This window comes from Scatophagus argus, chromosome 23 (genome assembly GCF_020382885.2).
Source record: "Scatophagus argus isolate fScaArg1 chromosome 23, fScaArg1.pri, whole genome shotgun sequence".
Classification (NCBI taxonomy): domain Eukaryota; kingdom Metazoa; phylum Chordata; class Actinopteri; family Scatophagidae; genus Scatophagus; species Scatophagus argus.
In genome coordinates, this window is record NC_058515.1 from 4,626,433 (window position 1) to 4,646,322 (window position 19,890).

Sequence of the window (19,890 nt, forward strand, 5' to 3'; positions counted from 1 at the left end):
GTTTGTGTTTGAAAGAGAAGGACAGAAAAAAGCATGAGTGACAAAAGGAGGGAGTGAGGATAAGAAAGCAGTAAAAAACAACCAAAAAAAAAAACAGCATAGCAGCAAAGTCAGAATCAGGACCAGGATTTCTCGATTCCTCCTTTGGCTCAGCCTCACGTTTTAGCTTACTTTTACTACACTTGAAAAATAACAATAGTCTCTTGTTCAAGTTTTCTCATGTTGAACTGTGTAGCTGTCTTCATGTATTTTCATGTTGTATTAGGGATAGAAATTATTTTAAGCTAAATCAATTCAATTTAAAAAGTCTGTCATTTAGTTTTTAAGTTGAAAGCACTGTACTGATGCTTGACAAAGTACGGTGTGAGACAGGTACAAAGAGGGCCAATCTTGCAGTGGTTGAAGACAGCAGCTTGAGGGGCACACTCTGTTAACAAAATATAAAGAATAGAAGAACAAGAACAAATGAGAGGAGAAAGAGAAGACAAATAGTCAGACAGACAGACAGGACGTCGTCCCTCTCGCCATCTCCAGCGACGTGCTACCTTTGGCCAGTTGCCAGGCAACTGTGTGCTTGCCGAGGATGAGTTGATGTAGCTCTCCTGTCGCAGTGAGGAATCGTGGGTAGGCAATGTCAAACAACCATCCCCATGACACACACACACAAGGTCAGTGTGAGGCCAAGAACAGCGCAGACGTGTGTGTGCGTGTGTTTGTGTCATCTTACGAGTTCCATGTGAGGCATACACACTCCACTGAAAGTAAGCAATGCATGCGTGCACACTCCATGTAGCCAAGCCAAGGAATGTGGGCGTTAATGTCAGTGAGGCAGCACTTGTGCCCACCTCCCCTGCCTCATGCTGTGTCTATGAATAAGTGAGTATCTGTGTGTCCCACTGTGTGTTAGCCCACCTGCCCATGTTTTGCTCCCTTGCAAACACCTTGATAGAGACCCACCACTGGTTACAAATGTAGCTTATGGTAATAGTACCCTTGGTATACACACATGACACACACAAACACACACACTGGAGCTCACAATGGGAGAGGGGGAAAAAACACAAAAAACTCCAGCTGCTGCATCAGGAGCAGCAGGTGAGCGATACAGAGTAGAAAGAGAAACATTGGAAGGCATCTGGCAGTCCTTAAAATGTCTTTTTTTGTCAGGGGTTGAGCTTTGAACTGGACCCAAAAGCTGACAGTAACTGGATGATAAAGGTGAGTTTATTACTATACAGTTTGTGAATGATGAGGCTGATGAAAGCAGGTGGAGAATGACTGAGCCTGATGACTGCAGGCTTGGAGTGGTGGATGTGGGCAGATGGAAGAATGGCAGACCTGACTCAAGAGGCACAGGAGACGAGGGTTAGCGAGAGGCACAAAGAAACATCACAAGGAATAAGCTCTAGTATAAATTATACTGAGCTCCCAAGAGAGCGACTACCACCAAGAAGGCGGAACAATCTGGCGATGAGTGGAGGAAGTGCCGGCGTTTTTATGCTGCGAGGTGATGAGTTGATTGTAGACAGGTGTGGAGATTAATCAGGATTCATGTGTCAGGAAGCTGTACCGCAATGGGCACACGCACACGCACACACACACACACACACACACACACACACACACACACACACTCTCACACGCACATGCACACACATGGAGACAGGTGAGGAGAGGACACAAGGAGAGGGAATGAACAAGGAAACACACGGAAAACCTGGAGTCGAGCCAGGAGCTGTGACACTGTACTTTAATTTGTTTTAATTAAAAATCATTTAATCTAATGCGAGAAAGAAAATTCATTTTCCGTTGATAAAGTCTTCATATGAACACATTTGGTGGTTTTGTGGGTCGTTCTCACCAGTGCACCAACTGTGTATGATTCCACAGCTGAAAATATTCTCAGACAATTGGGCAATTTGCTCTAATTTCAGTGATTGCTAAAAACTACAGCGTCTGCCTGTTTTGAGAATATTGAATCTATTTTAGATGAAGTCATGTATTTGTGACCTGTTTCTAAAGGTTAAATATAAAACATTCAGTGCTACTTTGACTGCTAGTTGATACAGCATTATAGCAGCAGTATCTCAGACCAAAACAAATGCATGTGTCAGCCAGCCCAGAGAATGTGCTTTGGATCATTTCCTGTCTGAATATAGAAATGTAGCTATGACATATAAAATTTGTGTTTTGCAGATATTTTAACATATAACAAATACCTAAAATATAGTATAAAATGAGTATAATTTCAAGATCTCCTGTAGATATTTTTTAAGACAGAAAAAAGCTCTGTTTGAAATAATGACTCGTGTCTGATGGGATTTTTCCACATAACAAGTCCAATTATCTCATTATTAAAAAAATCTTGAAATTACATCTACTCCTTCTTCAGCATTGAAAAATTAAAAATCTATGAATATGATGTTTCCTGCTTCACTGAAAAGTCAATTTTCAGTGTTTGTGCTCTGGGGCTTTCAAGTTTCCATTATTTCACACTGGACCATAAAACAGTGAGGATGTTGTCCTGAGGATGAATGCACTGCTCCTCTGCAGTCACCACCGCATTTACCAATATGTCAACTTTCTCTGACCTGTAATTTTTAGAATGTTGAAACGAGTCATTTTCCCCCCCAAGTTTAATTCATCCACGGCCGTCCGAGCTGTTGCATGTGACAGATGAATGGATTAACCCGACAGACAAACAGGAAAAGAGCAAACAAAACCAAACTAATTGCTCTGAGCAGCTTAATTTTGCTTATAACCTTCTGTTTCACGTCCGCTGTTTTATGTTACGCGGCGCTTGTGCTTTGCTCGGCCCCTCCTCTGTCGTGCTGGCGGTAACTAATGGCAACAGAAGCAGGAAGTACTCTGTTATGCCTGACTGCTTGCTCTGCTTAGGAGAAATGGTGCATTCACAATAATGTGATAACACTGCTTTGATGAGCTGTCACTCAGACACCTCGCTGCTGACTGGGAAGAGGCAGTTTTATTGTGTGTGTGTGTGTGTGTGTTGGGTGGTTTGGGTGTGTTGGGAAGGAGGAAGGGATGGAAGAGGTGTGTGTTTTTATGTATGTGTTACCTCATGTTTATGCTAATTTACAACTCAGTACGTCTGTTTTGTGTTATCAGCAAACCTGTATTGTGCTGCATTATTGCTTGTGGTCTTGAGTGTGTGTGTGTGTGTGTGTGCGTGCATTTTGTGTGACTGCACATGTGGATCAGAGCAAGAATAAGTGAGAGAGAGAGAGGAGTGCCAGTGTGTGTAGTTGTGTCTCCTGTGTGTGTTTGTGAGGCATTAATTTAGCAGGACTGTGGAAGCGCCCAGGCAGGCCAGTCTGTTAGCGTAGCTGTTCTGCCACTACTTATTAATCAACCTGGCAGACAGACATTGGTGGCACTGCCCCTTTGCCTGCCAAATAGGGAACTGGCCTCACTCTGATAACTTTCAACACACTACACCCACTGCTCTGAGGCTGCCAAATGAGGAGCAACTCTGGCTAAGATAAGTCTAATAGTCCTGTGCTGTGGGAGGGTGATAGACTGTGGCTTGTCTAAAACAGTGATGGTTTTGGTCAAAGCTGCAAGGTGAGGGTTAAGAAGAAGAAGAAGAGAGCAAAGCCTGTGAGGAAGTGAGTTGAAGAAAACAGAAGAATTGTGAACTTCTTTTTCTAGCTCTATTTTTGTTTCTTTTTCTTGTTTTTACGGTGAGGCTTCCTGCATCCATCCGGATGCATCCACGCTCGGAGAAATCGCAGGTTGGTTGAATGTCAGTGTACGTTCAAAGTGAAGCAATTTCTTTTGCCAGGAGAAAAGATGATTCACAATCTTCATTCATGTGGCAGTCCAGCAGGGGTGATGTCACTGCCAATATTTGCTGGCAAAACTTCCACCAGGCATAAAAAAGCAAATTGATCTGCCAAACTGTGACTTTGGACGGGTCAGAAGATTTAATCCCTCTGCTCTGTGCTGAAGTGTAAATAATTGTCAAAACCTCGAGTGCAGCAGAGTGGAATCTGTAAGTGCATTTTTGTTAATTCGGTTCTTTTATGGTCCGCTAAACTTAAAGACTTCATTGCTTGGTTTTTGATGAATGTTTTGCGGTTATTTAAAGTCATCTGAATAATGGACGTTTCTGGCGTACAGAACCATGCAAAAAAAAAAAAAAAAGGGGTTTCCATGTTGCCTGGCATCTCCTTATGATGTTGTTTGAATTATTCACAGAGGCTTCAGTAGGCATATCAATCTGTCTGTAGATTCACAGCACACACACACACACGCACATTGACTTCTCTCTCCCGCTCTTTCTCTCTCTCTCTCTCACTCTCACTGCTTTATCCACACACTTCTTTGACTCCACATCTCACACCAGACATTTCACTCCACTCCGTCGGGTCCTTTTCTAACACAGACCCAGTACAAGGGCTCTGAACCAGCTTTGAGCCGTTTGTTTTTACTGCCGAGAGCCGAGCTCCCCGCCACTCAGGTTCCGTACCTTGCTACTGCTCTCAGAGTTCAAAGTACGAGCTTAAATACTGTTGGCTGCTGAGCTTTCAAGCATATCCAGTAAGATCACAGGGGAGTGAGGAGCATAAACATGAGGGAAACATCTCAGAGTTCCCAGAGATGCAATCAAGCCCCGACAGCGCAGCCTGCACTGTGATTTTTGCCGCTGTAGCCACAGTCGGAATTGAAGGACACATGAGGTGCTCTGCAAGGAAGACTTTCCTCATACGTGTACTGACCGGTGTTTTTTGAATAGTACGGGGTTTGATGATTTGATAGTTTTTTGCATTAGAAAATGAACAGATCTGAAAAAAAAACCTTTTGTTTATTCTTCTCAGACTGAATTTGAAATATTATTTTATTTGCAAAGACAAAAATTAGTACACGTTCTGCCTGTTCAAATGATGAGAGATTTCGCTGGAGTTTTGAATAAGAGAGCTGGAGAAGTGTTTCTTCTTTCTCTCTTTAATTCATGATTCTTAATTCTAAATTTAATTTTGGTTAGCACAATACCTGGCTGACACAGCAGAAAAATAATAACCAGCCTGTGATACAAACTGTCACAAACCATTACAAAAGAACCAGAGGGGAAAATGTTCTCTCAGAGCTGACTGTAATATCTTAATAGCACCAATAAAAATAAATATATGAAAACATATGGGTCCAGTTGGGCCTAGTTAGGCACTTTAAATATAATGTTTCGGTACCCCATTCTCGAGGTGTGAGTTCAGCAAGCTAAACAAACAGGAGAGGCCTCTGAGATACCCCTGTATACATTATAGACACACACACACACATTAGGTTCCGTTAATACTTGGACTTATCCAGGCACAGTTAGAGAGAAGAGAGGCAGCAACAGACAGGTACACTAGATAACAGAAAGAGAGGGGTGAGAAATTGCAGGGATGGATACACACTGCCTGCCGAGACACACTACGTTCTGCTGCCTGACAGGTGCTTTCTGTTTGTGCCTCTTTACCCCACAGGTTGTTCACTTCTTTCCATTGCAATGTGTCAGTGGACACGAAGACGCTTTCATTAGTTTTTAATTGAATTTTCTGCTATTGAGTTCAGTTTCCGTCGATCTCGGGCCACTGCTGCCCCTGGTGTCTACCCAGCTCTGGATTGTTATCATATCATATGTATGGCAAGTGAGATACAGATACTAAAACCTAAGGACTCTTCATTTACTCTCATAAATGACAAAGAAAGGACCCAAATCTTGACATTTAAGAAGCTGGAACCTGCAAATGTTTGACTCTTTAACTTGAAAAATGACTGAAATGATGAAAATATCAGATCTGCTTTTTCCTGGGTGTTATCAAATTCCTGAACATCTTCTGCCACAAGGTTCCTCACACTGAAAATAAAAGACGTGAGTGGTCTGGCAGTTGTTGTCTCCATTGTTAAACAGCCACCGTTTCCAGTGAAAATCTTATCTGATGTGAAATGTAAATGAATGCGGTTTTCGTTGCGTTTACGTTAAGTTTAATAACGTTTTGCGAGCTTCCTTCCTCCCTCTCTGCCTCTCTCCTGGAAGTAAAAGCAAGCACATGAAGCACATGAAAAGCATTGTAAACATGAATGAAAGTGCAGACTCCCCTGCACGTTTTTGGAAACATTTGGGATTATGTAAGTCCACAACGCAACAAAATATACAACAAAGATCTTATTGTTGCAGACATTTTAATGTGGAAATGTTACATATTACATTCTTTTACCATGATCAAACAGTTGTCTCGAGTAGAGTTGAAATAAAAGTTTAGCAGGAAATGGTAAATTCAAATTCAGAAACACTTTATTTGTCCACAGGAGGCAATTTAAGATTGAGACAGTGATCATTTGGCAGATACTGCATTATACAGGTGGTGCAATGCTGCCTGTTTAGACAGAAAAGTCTCATTTTGTTTTGTCTGTTAAGTCTTTGGTTCTTCTGATACAGACTGCTGGCAGGTCAGGGTCCTGCTGTTTGAAGCGGCAAACGTTACAGATTTGGCAGAGTGGGTTTACCTGACAAGACAGAAAAGTCTTGTGAGTTGATCATGTTGTAGACAAGTGTGTACTCCTTTCTCTCCTTTCGAGCAATTTCATTCAGAGCATTACCTCCATGCATTCAGAACAATGAGTGATATGACAAAGGCCCAGGCACAAATCATGAGGTTGACAAACGGTGTTATCTGGCTTCGCATGCGGGAGCAGTGTTTTCCATTTGGACGTGGTGGTGTGAGGAGAGAAAACACAGCCTCTGAAAAGGCCTTCAGCACAGTTATTTGTTTGCCTTTTATTGCGTTCTGAAATAGCAGATGATGGCCCAGTAGCCTTTGGCTACTCCACCACTCTGTGTCACCACCCATGTGTCATCCTGTCTCTGTCAATGGGCCTTCAGTATTCCAAGTGGTGGCTTTTCAGTGGTGGAATGTAACTTCTACTACTTTATACTTCTAACTGTAAGCACATTTTGTTTTTGTTTTTTGGTGGGATTGTTCCCCTGCACTTTCACTTAAGTAAGATTCTGAGTGTGAGAATAATAATAAAAGTATTTTTTTCTAAGTGGTAATACTACTAATGTAAGGATCTGAATGCAGCTTCCACCACTGATATTATTTGCAGGTAAGGCTGTGTGAGATGGGAATGAAATTGTGGCCCGGGTGTGGAGATTCCTAATTTATAATACCTAGAATTAGTACAATATTTAAATCATCCAGCTCATCTGAAAAAATATCCAAAACTTGAGGTACATGGTTTTCATTGGACAAGTGCCATCGACATAAGAGTATATCCTGCCCCTTCAGATCAGCTGAGCCACTTGAGTTTTATTGGTCAGCCACGGTTTGCACCTGTCAGCAGCTTGTTTCCACTGAAATCCTGACCTGTGCAACCTGTGTAGGAGGTGTCGGTGTACAGATTTTCCAGAACATTGTTTATCTAACTTGTTTACCCATATTCATGCAAGTGGAAGGTCAAAATGTTCAGAAGCTTTGCTGGATGTGTGTGTGTGTGTGTGTGTGTGTGTGTGTGTGTGTGTGTGTGTGTGTGTGTGTGTGTGTGTGTGCAGTAAGAGCAATCGAGATGGATTTGAGAAGTTTCCTTCCATGCACTTATGAGGCAGGAGTCAGATTAGTTTCTTTCCTTGCTGAAAATAAAGCTCAGAGTTCTCTTTGTCCCAGACACAAACACTTACATCACCCACACTTTTGATGTGGCTTATCCAACATGTGTTCCAAAAATGTTCCAACACTGAAGGCAGTCACCATAACCAACATACTATCAGAGTGAAATGTATTTCATCACATCATTTGCATATTTTAATTATGCTGCCATGGAAGGGGAAAACATCAGACATCTCCATGAATGTCTGTTATGTTGTTTTACTTTTGATGGACAGGATTATCTTGTAAATATGCGTGTACATGTGAGTGTGTGTTTGTGTTTAAAAGATGTGTGTACTGAGGTGGTGAGTTTGCAGCGTTGGGCTTCGGTATCAGCCATCCAGCAAAGTGAGGAGCCTCTCTGGGCAGACAGTCCCCCAGCATGAGGCTCCGGCCCTGTGGCTTGAGTGGGAGGTTAGCAGCTGAATCCAAACACTTTTCTAGTTAAGCTGGTATGGAGCAGCTTTTTTCATTGGTCATGTTTTCATATGAGGCTTTCTGTTCACTTGCAGGCTCCGTTTAGCCAGGGCTGCTATTGTAATGCATCGAAAATAGAGGAAAAGGACAGTTAACCAAAACAGACCCCCACAGCTATCACGTTTTTAAAGTTACAAAAGTTTTTTTTTTTGTTTTTTTTTTTTTGATAGATAGATGGAGAGGGACACATGCAATGAATGATAATAAATTGTCAAATAAAAATGATGCCATAATGAGCTTTGCCAGTTCAGTTGCACCAGGCTGGCTATATTCAGTACCATGCAAGCCGAGTGCTGTGTGAGGAGGAGTTTAAAGTATCTAGGCCAACCCAGCATGGGCTCTGTTTGAAGTATTGCAGCATTTTGCCAGCACGTAGTGGAGTAGCAGAGGTCTACTTTTAGCTCCAGAGTTGCACACACACACACACACACACAACAGCCATTCACTCTGCGAGCAGCCATGGAAGGCAAAAGAGAAGATGATGCATTCGCAGACCGACTATCACGCATGCACGCACCAACGTCTGCACGCAAACGTAAAAGCAGACAAGCACAGTCCAAGACACACATACACCCACTTTCAGACACCTCTGCAGACGCACAATGAGTGTTTATCCATGTATTTTTGCTGTTTGTTTGTTTTGCTCGGTAAATCCTAACCACCGCACAGCTGCTGCTGCTGGAGCAGGCACATACAGCAGTTTGGGGATTCATTAGCTCTTGTTTTTCTCCCTCTGTTCGCGCCCCCACCCGTTAATTTTTTTTCTACTTCCACCTTTATTCAAGAGCATTGTATGGGTGGCTTATTGTCAGGCTGGACTGAGATACTGGTTTTGTGAAGTTTTTGTTTTTGACTTCTTAAAGTTCTTCTTAAAAGGCGCTCAACCTACTAGGGTCATCTCAGTTTGGGCTTTGATACTACATTTTGTTCCCCAATTGACGACCTGTGTAGCAAACTGGGGGCAGTTTGCTACACAGGTCGTCTCACCATCTCCTCATCTCGCACAAGGCCCTCAACTGCAGGGGAGTACAGTTAAAAAAAACAAAACAAAGAAAGACGGCCTTATCAGGGCTGCATGCAAGTGCTTTGATAGAATTTGATTGACAGTGCTGATTAAAAAATATTTTCTGAATTGTGACTTATGAATGAAGGTACATGAGGTCAGTCGAGCCCCGTCTCCTCTGAACCAGTGACATGGAATAGCAAAAGTAACTTAATGCTTATAATAAGGAAGTGAAAATAGGGTTTCAGGGAGTTTAAAGGTCCATTTAGTGGCATCTAGCCGGTTGACATCCCTCATTTCAGCCTCCAATATGGTGGCCTCTAAAAACATTAAAGTAAATTACAAGGCCCTCTCTTGAAAAAAAGTGTTCAGGAACATGACAGTGCAACATGAAAGAACACCTGCTCCCTCTGTAGATAGAAAATGCTCATTCTGCATTTAGGAAAACACAGCAATTCTTTGTTTAAGGTGATTATACACACATGAAAACATAATTCTGAAAATTCTATTCAATTTCTGCCCCTAAATTCTCTTAAGTCCTACACACTAGACCTAAAAAGTCAGTGGCAAATGAGGGGAAATTTTAACAAGTTTTTAATTATTTTGACATCTGATACCATGATTTATATTTTATAGTAGCTTTTTAAAAAAGCTTTTATCATTCTTCTTCTTATTATTATTATTATTGTTTTAGAAACAGAAAGACTCCATCTTAGGCTTAAAAAATACAGACAGAAAATATTTGATAATGCCGATTGGGCCCAGGCACCTGCAAAGCTGAGTATCAGACCTGATCCGTCACCCGCAGTTTCCTCTAAATCAAACACAGACCCAAGTGTTATGGCAGTCCAGCAACCTGAATCACAATCAGATAGACTCAGAGCTGGTTGCGTAGGTAGCTGATGCTGAGGTAATGTCGCCGTTCTCTGTGGCCCAGGGAAACAAATAAATGACACATCGGGTAAACCTTTGTAGATTGCAGAAGCAAAATCATCATTCACTTTTCACTAAGAATTATGTTCACTTGCATTTTCGTTATGGTCACAGCACCTGGGTAACGACTTTTAGCTTGCGACTAACTTCTGGTATGCCATCTCTTATGATACCATGGGTCTTGTAGTTAAGATACAACACACACATATAGTGGTGTCTCTCAGCTTGCAAACGCATCACAGGAGGGATTTGAATATTTTAACTTGGTGTCATACACAGCAGTGACTTAAAACAATTACTGTGGCTTTGTGCAAGTGCTAGTCACACATCCACACATATTATGCCATACATCGTGTCCGATCTGGCCCATGGCACCCCTATTTCACCCACCATTACCTTCTGACTGGATAGAAGTACCCTGAGGGACAGCAACACCCAAGGGAGGCAAATGATGGATAAACAGGAGTGGAGGGAAGGAAGGAGGCTGAAGAAGAGAAGAGATGAGGGAAATACAAAAAAAAAGGAGACAAGTGTGGTGAAGGCTTTTCAATTCTGAGCGCACACACACACACACACACACACACACACATGAAAAGGCTCGTGATGGGAGTGTGTGATCAGACTGGTGAGCTATTGTTCCTTGGGGCTGTAAAAGTGTTCACAGGGCAACAAAACCTGATCGATAGACACACACCGCCACTCTATAAAGACTCTAGTTAAAAGTGGAGAGTGAAATAGACACTGGTCCTTCTCCTTGTCCCTGCACATACACACACACACACACCTGACAATGTATAATCTCACTTCCTCACACTGTGTTTGTCCCTTTGTGATTCATTCTGTCTCTGTCAGCCGCTCTCATCCTTCTTCCTTTCTGTCATCCTCCTTTTGTGTATAAGTGTGTGTGTGTGTGTGTGTGTTTCTCTGCGTCCCTCTAACACACTTGGACTGACCCCTGACAATAACAAGAGCAATCACCGTCCTCCGTGCTTAACACACAAACGCACACACACACGTAAACATGCATGTGCAGATTTAGGCTTTGACAAACACTGCACTGTGCACATGGTCGTACTCTGCAGGGATCTGGCCTGGTTTTTCTTTCACACGTGTCTGCACATAGACACACACACACACACACTCTGTCCTGCTGTATCTCTGTGTTGATGTGCCACACAAACACAAAGTGTACAGTATGACAGCACACAGCTTGAAACGACATCAAAACACGCTGATGCGAGTGCACACACACACACACACACAGTTGGCCCGACAACTTCATTAAAGGGGGGGAGAGCAGCAAGGCTTGAAAGAGAGTCCACTGACAGTGTGCCCGCTAACCTCCGAAAACAGACACACACATCTTCAGAAGATAGCACCTCAGCCCCAGACAAATCCCTGAAAGTCGGAAGGATTGAACCATGGGGGACCAGGGGGATCAAAGAATGAAGAGCAAGTGAGAAAGAAAGAAAGAAGAAAGAAAACCAGTGAAAAAGAGAGGAAACAGTGCAAAAACTTTGAGAATATTTGACAGTTTAAAATGTGACATTGAGTTATATTCCTGTCTTGGTTAATTTGGCGACACCTGTGGTTACTGGTGGTAAGTACACAAGCGAGCAGTGTGTTCTTTGAACAGCGACTTTGTCAGAAATAAAACACTGATAACTGTAGTGACAAACACTGTGTTTTCCGTGACTGCTTCACAATAAAAACCACAACCATTTTCACCACCTTAATGCGATGCAGCGGCGGTTAAGATGTTGTCATTAATGTTAATGTTAGCATGAGCAGCCCTGATATAGCGTTAGGAGTGTGAACGGTAAACAATGAGGCTGATATAAATGAGATAGTATAACCAACTGACACCGCATACGAGCAGTATTTTCTGGTAATCCTTTGTGCATTAAGTCAATAATTTGAATTTATTGGGGGAATGGCATACTCTGCCACTAACAGTGAAAAGCACAATAGAAGTAATTACAGTATGTACATGTAAAAAGATGAATAAATAAAGTGGTATAATAATAGTAGTAGTATAGTATCAAAATTAGGATTTGATTTCACAGACATTTTGGGGATTATACCTTCAAACTGAGATGATGAGGTGTCATCACAGCATTACTAACACACTGCTGTTGTTTTCTCTGTGAAGTGCATTGACTGTTACAGATAAAATAAATGAAAAGCTGAAGTGGAAGAGAGACAGTGATTTTAAAAATGCAGAGAAATGAGAAATAATAAGAAGAAAGAAGGAGATAAGGAAGAGAGGAACTGACTGCCACTGACACCAAGCAGGTCTTCCCTTCATTCAGCTGATTGTTCACATCTCAAAATGCTATTGATTTTCTTCTCAAGAAAGGCTTTACATTAGACATATCCACACACACACACACATAACACTGAGAGGGGTCCTGTCCAATATGAGGGCATAAAATCCGAATAATTTCACAGATAATTTGGCTGTCACAGCAGGCAATAGGAATAACAACTTTAGAGAAAGAGTACAATAAGAAAGACGGAGGAGAGAAGAGCAAATCACCCACGACCAATCGCTGTGTCTAAGCCAGAGTGGTGTTTGTAAAAAGTCTTTTTAAGGTTACCGAGAAGTGTGTGTGTGTGTGTGTATGTGTGTGAAGTGGTGTTTGTGTCATTTCCCCTTTTCTACCACTTCCAAATGCTTCTTCCCATCTTTCCTTTGCGCCATTCACCGTGACCCTGGCGCTGCGTTTAGTGCAGCTGAGAGATGATAGCACAGTCCAGTTTGGGCACAGTGAGGTATGCTGCTGTAACTGCAATAATACACTTACATGTCATTTGGAAACATGCAGCCTATCTAACAGGCAGGTGGCTTTCATCACCTTCAAACGAACTGGGCACGATCTGAGATGTGCGTGTGTCTGTGTGTGTGTGTGTCAAGTTGGAAATGTGTGTGTGTTCTATGCATTATTCACATGCTTCAAGCCACCCACATCTGTTCATTTCTCTGGACGACACACACACACACACACATTCTTCTGATAGACAATAATTACTGCACTGCCAAGAACACACATACACACACGTACTCATGCAGAGAGTTTTGGCACCCATGTCAACCTCCAACAATGAATTCACCTGGGACATAGTGTGTTAGATGCCACCCAGCAGCCACGCTGTTCACACATAATCACATGTATGGCTGTGTGCTCAAAGCCGCAGATCCATGCACCTCTGCCTGCTCACGCAAGTCATTCTGGGCGCATATGGCTGCATACACACAACAAACCTGTGCAAGGTTCTATAAGCATAATCTCAAGGCTCTGTGGCAGCACATATTTGCTCAAAATACACTAAAAAATGGTCATGCATCAAGTTACTAGCATGTCTGAATGAATATACATAGATGTGTGCATAGGTGTGATGGAAAGAGAAGCGATGAGAATATTTGCACGATTCCTCTGTCTTTGTATGCACACATGTTGTGTGTTTCTGTGTGTGTATGTGTGGAAAAGAGAGGGAGATGGAGAGAAAAGGAGACAGTCTTCTCTGTAGTGTCAGCCTTTGATCAGTGTCCCTGTGCGTGTGCGTGTGTGTGTGTGTGTGAGCCAACCCCTGGTGTCTTGGAAGCAGGATGAAACACTGTGCCTCTATCCGGGACTCACAGAACACCCACTATCCTCCTCTCCTTTTCCTTTACTCTGTCTCTCTGTCTCTCTGTCTCTCTCTCTCTCTCTCTAAACACCATTCCTTTCCACAGCCATTTTAAAGGCTATTCATGCAGAGCCGCGCTTTCATCTTGCATTGCAGCATTTTAACCAGCTCTTCTGGGTTTTTTTTTTTCTTCTTCTTCTTCTTTTTCTTTTTTCAAGCCTTTTATCAGATTATAGAGGAAGGGGTGGACGGGTGAAGTGGCCTGCTGTTGTACACAGACTCACAGTCAGATGGACACAGCGTGAAGGTGCAGGAAATACAACTAACAAGATAACGTTAGGATCACGGCTGTCTTTTGGCTATCTGCTCAGTGTGTCAGTATTTTAAGGTCCCACCAGTACAGTGTACATTTTTGTAGTAACAGTAACTTAATGTATGGACTTCACATCAAGACTTCTTCCATATTTCATGCACACTGACACCTAAGAACTTTTGTCTCCCCCTTCTGACAGAGAGAGTGTCAATCAGTGAAAGTCAACACAATCACTGTCAACATGCTTATGATATCTCTCCCCCCCCACCTCCACCACACACACACACACACACACACACCCCAGACACACACACTTTGGCTCTTTAAAAGCTGTGGCATCGTCGAAAATACAGAGACATTTAGATGGTGGTGCTTTAATCAGCATCATGTGAACTCATTTGGCTTGAATGTAGCGGACGTTCTTTTGTATGAAAAAGTCCTGCACTCCAGCTTTAATTAATGACCTCATAAGCATAATTGGTTATGTTTAATATACTGTGGTGATTACAGTAGGGAATTAGGCAGCTTATTTTGCCTCTTGTTTGGACTTGACTTAATTAATGCCCCAAACATGCAGCTTATTTGTGTGTGTTTGTGATGTTTAAAGAGGAACGCAAAAGCCAGTACATGCACGACGTGCTCACTGATGTGTGCTTCAATCCCTGTTTTATGGATCATTTGAGGTGATAGACATTGACTGATTTCAGTGGTTCTTGCAGGATGAGGAAAGAAATGATTAGGTGTGTTTTGAACCTTAGTTGTAATAAGCCCTGGACGTATTGCAGCACAGTGGTTTTTAAGTAATTCTAATTTTTGAATAAATATGTGCACAAGTGTGAACAGATAAAGTGTTTAAAACAACACTCATAGTTCTTTACTCTCCATGAACCCAGTGAGCCACCTCCCATCCCAATGCAGAAAATGTCCTTTTCAGCAGTTAGCAGACAACCAGTCAAAGCAAAGAAGTTTTATAGCTTTATAATCCAATGTTATGTAGGTGTAGCTCCTGGTTTTCCAGTTGTTAGTCTCTGATGACTTAAGTGTGTCTGGTTTTTTTTTTTTGTTTGTTTGTTTGTTTTTTATCCCTGCGATTATTATTAGTTGTCAAGTTAACAATTATTGCTTTTGTGACAATTTCTTTTATTTACCTTCTGAATTGCCCCTTCTGAATTTCCATTTTGTTTTTATAGACTCCACTCATACGCAGACTCACAGCTCGTCTCCTTAAACCCATGACTACAAATAAGTTTCTGGACTGCATGTTCTGTATCAGTAAAATTTCTTGAAAGTGATATCTGACATCATATCCTGACCCAAACCCAACACACACACAGTCAAATCTTCCTAAACCGGCAGCCTACCAAAATTTATTTTGCTATTCCATTAGCTCTGAACAAAGCTATACAAGTATAATGAACTGAGAGATGCTTGTGACTTTATCTGGGGCTTAATTAGAAATCTTGAAAACTAATTTGGAGCTCATAGCAGACAACATGCTCTAGGTTTGTGTTCCATTGGGTCCTAACACGTAGCAGTACACAAGTGTTTGACCTCTACTGTATAAGCTTAATGGGTGACCTTTCCTGTGTACCTGCCTTTAATAAAGCTCTAATTAGGAGCCCCATTAGGATCTGAGAGGCTGCCAGTTAATGGATACTTAAATAGAAAAGATTTAGGTCTTTCGTGGAACAATCGAAGATACTCAGCAGTAATCATGGGAGGCAAATGTCAGCTAGCAACAGAAAGGGTGAGCTATTATCACAGTGCTCTGAATAATGAACGATTGTCTTGCAGAGAGGCATTGCGGAATGTTTAGTGCTTTATTGTTCCACAGCAGAGGCGCAACGTTTGGTGTCACTTGTAAACACATAAAACAACAATCGTTACAGTGAAGCAACTGCTTAGATTAAACTCAGTAAGGTGAATAAATAATTAATGTACCAACAGTGCCGCATGTGCAGATGTTCAGAAGTAGGTGTAGTCCAAGTTTGTTTTATTATGCAGATTCGTATTACACAACTCACCAGCGTGTACATGTAGGGGGGGGGTCACATTTTCAATGAGAGCACATTTCTCAGTTCTTTCACATCTTTTCCTTTATGATCTAGGAAAAGAATAATGGGAAACGGAATATCGTGCCATATTGGTTTCTTGCAGGCAGACCTTTTTGACATGGCACACTAGGAAAAGCACAGGTGTAAATACTGAAATGAATCACGGCTGAATTCCATTTAGTTGCTTCAGTTTCATAGTCCTGCTACTATACAGGTTTTGGTTTTTTGTTTTGTTTTGTTTTTTTTCTGTTGTAACAAATCAAAATGTCTGCTGTGCAAAAGAAGCCTATAGGTGTTAAATACTGTGTTAAAGTGTGGGTTTTCTTTATTGATGAATGGTGGTGTCACACACACACACACACACACACACACACACTCTGCACACATGCAATTCCCTCTCAGTCAGAAGCTAATTTATAGGCCAATGTAGAGAAAATTTGCCAGACAGGTCTTAAATACTAGGACTGGTACTAACGTCATCTTGTCTCTCTCTTCTCTCTATATTCTCCCCTCATCTATCTATCTCTTCTTTCTCTACATTCTCCTTTCTACCCCCCCACCTTCTTCCCACATCCATCTGTGTTTCTGCAAAATTTCAGGCTTCCTCAGTACTGGTGATCAGTCCGCTAAAGGGAACTATGGCCTTCTGGACCAGATTCAGGCCCTCCGTTGGCTCAATGAGAACATCGGCCACTTCGGAGGAGACCCAGAGAGGATCACCATCTTCGGCTCTGGAGCTGGGGCATCCTGCGTCAACCTCCTCATCCTCTCACACCATTCAGAGGGTAATTGAAGACTCTGTTGCATTGGGTAGCTTTATTTCTTTAGGTGTTTCTTACAGTGCAAGCGTTAATGTAGATTGAAAAACACTCAAGCATAAGTTTCCCACCAAACATGGGATTCCTGTAACATCGCTTGACTAGGTCGGGACTGCTTACATGAAATCCAGCTGATAAAGTATAGTTTCAGTCTCCGTCTCAGTGCACACCTGCATGTTCAGTTCATCAGTTCACTGAAAGTTCTTTGAAAAACGAATGGTATTTTTTGCTTGAATTTCTTGTATTATGATCAGTATGTCATAATGACCCGTGTATTATTCGATATAAAATGGAATCATAGCACCAAGGACCTGCTATAGTCGTGTGGTTGAATGGAAACTCCGCTAGCAGCATTCAGCCAGGAAAGTGTTAGGTCCTGTGATGCTCACTTGACACCTCTATCCTCAAAGGAAAAGACTGCTTGCCCTGTGAACTGAAGAATTTAAGCAGTCATGTGGCTAATGAGTGAGTCCAGGTTTGATCCAGGTTACATCGTTCATGTCTATAGAGGATAAACGACACTGGAGCTCCAACATTAGCCCACATTACCTGACTTGGCGAGCACTCCTGGCTCTGTTAACAGTCAGCTGCTCTGCAGCGGATTGGCTCACCCTCCATTGAAGACCTACATCCATCTGACCTCACGCTCCCAATTACCAACAACACACCCCGAGGGCTAAGTGTTAACATTGCACCACCAAAAGAGAGAGGCCTACGGACCAATCGACTTTGATCTGAATTGAGATCTGTGTGGCTGACGACCTGCAGCCAAATGGTCACGCACTCGCTGCCTTTGATCATGCCGTTCCTGAAGCTGTCCTCCTCCAATCGTAACTTCTCTGTTCTCTCCGCTGCTCGAGGACTCTCCTTCAATATTTCTCTCCTCTGTTCATTTTCCGTCTCGCACGCACAAACTGCAAAGGACAGAAACAGGGAAGAAATGGAGGGTGAAAAGAAAGAGAGATTAGAGGGAGCGTGTTCACACAACCACACATCTGATTCAATCACCGCTCTGTGTGTGTGTGTGTGCAGCACCGAACAAAAGTCGGACATGTCTCTAACTTTAACTCCTAGTGTCTTGCATAGATGTGCCGTGAGAGCTAATGTGTGTCATCAAAGCTTGCGTGAGCATCTGTTGCACTGCTGCCTTGTGGCCACTTCTGTTAACCTTTCATATCATCCCAGACACACCCAACCTTTTTTCCTATACTGGCAGGTGACCCACTTAGGAGTTAGACACGTACTTTTATTGCGTGGTAACAGTGATCACAGAGTTTTTATGGTCTGTCTAAAGAAGAAGAAGAAGGAAATCTTCAGTAGATGTACAGTACGTAAGATTAAAAAATTGGAAAAACAGCAAATAACTTGTGAACTTGTCGAGGACTTGAAAGTTGAACTCACATGTTATTCTGAAGAATTTTCTTAGTTTACATAAACATTACTCACACTTTTATATTTTGGGAAAAGAGGACTGAGAGCACTCTTAAAGGTCCAGTGTGTAGGATTTAAAAATTGGATCCAAAACTTGTTGTGTTTTTGTTACTTCAGAATAAGTCCACCATGTTGCAATATTTAAGAATTGATTGTGGTTATGAAATCTTATCTAACTCCCAAAAAGTAAGTGAGGAAATAGATTCTCTAAAATGTTGCACTTGAAATTTGAGTAATTTTATTCTTAGCTAGCCAAGACTGTTTGTACAGTCTTTCCACCGTCTGTCCAAAAACCCACCAATGTTTGTTTGTTTACTTTTAGATGACAGCCAGTACAATTGACAGTCATTGTAGTTTAATCATTCATTTTTCAGGGGAGCTCCATTTTTAGCAGCAGAGGGAAATCCTGTACTAACCCCATGTCTCCTGTTGCTGACAACCAACCCCCTCACACTGCCACCTGTCCATTCTCATGCTTTGTCATCACCCCATCATCTTCATCATCCTCGTCTTCATCAGCATCTAACATCATCAGCCCTCTAGATGCCGCCTGTCTGTCACACTCCCTCCTCTCCCCCGTCTGGGACACCAGGTAAGGAGTCTGTCATCCCCACCCTTAAGGCACACCAATCATGTCAGCGACACAGCATCACAAATCAAGCCAGACAGGTGAGACGCACAGGATGGAGGGAGATGTTGTAAGTGATACTGATATGATGAAGCGTGGGGGATATATAGAGGGGTAGACAGTATCCATGGCATCCTTTTAAGAGTGTTTAAGGCAAAAGGCGGTGAGGTAATGACATTCTCAAGTGAGGAGAAAGAGGACAGAAAATGCACTGACATGGCATTTTGGAAAAGAGAGGTAGCCAAATAGAAGAATGTACTAAGCAGGGAAGGCAAAAGGCACTTAGTGAGTAAAACCAAAACTGATTTTGAAGACAAATTAAATAATGCATAGCTCCCACCTCTTGTCTGTTTCTCCCTCACTGTCTCTATGCAGATATGTAAGCATAGCCATTTCCAAGGTGCTTCTTACTACACTCGACAAACATATAAATGCGATGTTTTTGTTTCTGCTCCCATTTTTCAGTTGAACTAAAAGATTTAAGACTTTCTTACACTTAAATCTTAAATCTTTCAATCCAGCTTGTGAAAAATGGGAGCCAAAAACAAAAGTGTTGTGTTTATATATTTTTGTTGACTGTATAATTGATTTTTTCAGGGAAAGGGGGCTCTGTAACTGTGCTTAATAATTAACTGACCAATCTTTAGCCCAGGAGAGGAAAGAGAAAGAAAAAAGGAGAGGAAACGAATGAGGCAGGCGGCCCCTTAACAAGCCACTTGAGTGGTTCAAGCAGCACAGGACAGGCAGAACTAAAGACACAGAGAGAGAAAGAGAGAAAGGGTGAGAAGGAGGAAAAACACAGCTAGAGAGGCTGAGAGAAGAAACAGCCAGTCCAAGACAGAGGAAAATGACTCTTTTGACATCTCAGATGAGCTTATTCCAGCTCCCTCCTCCTTTATTCTCTCGTCTTTTTTGTCTTGTTTTGTGGACAGCACCCTAACACACTAACAT

General features: G+C 42.1%; 1 protein-coding gene across 1 annotated transcript in view; it reads left to right on the forward strand.

Moving 5' to 3' along the window:
- nlgn2a (neuroligin 2a) overlaps nt 1–19,890 on the forward strand; it is a 166,253-nt gene that overhangs the window by 137,443 nt on the left and 8,920 nt on the right. The window contains exon 5 of the mRNA XM_046380881.1: nt 16,662–16,847. Within this exon, the coding sequence (XP_046236837.1) occupies nt 16,662–16,847 (186 nt within the window). The remainder of the gene's footprint in view (nt 1–16,661; nt 16,848–19,890) is intronic.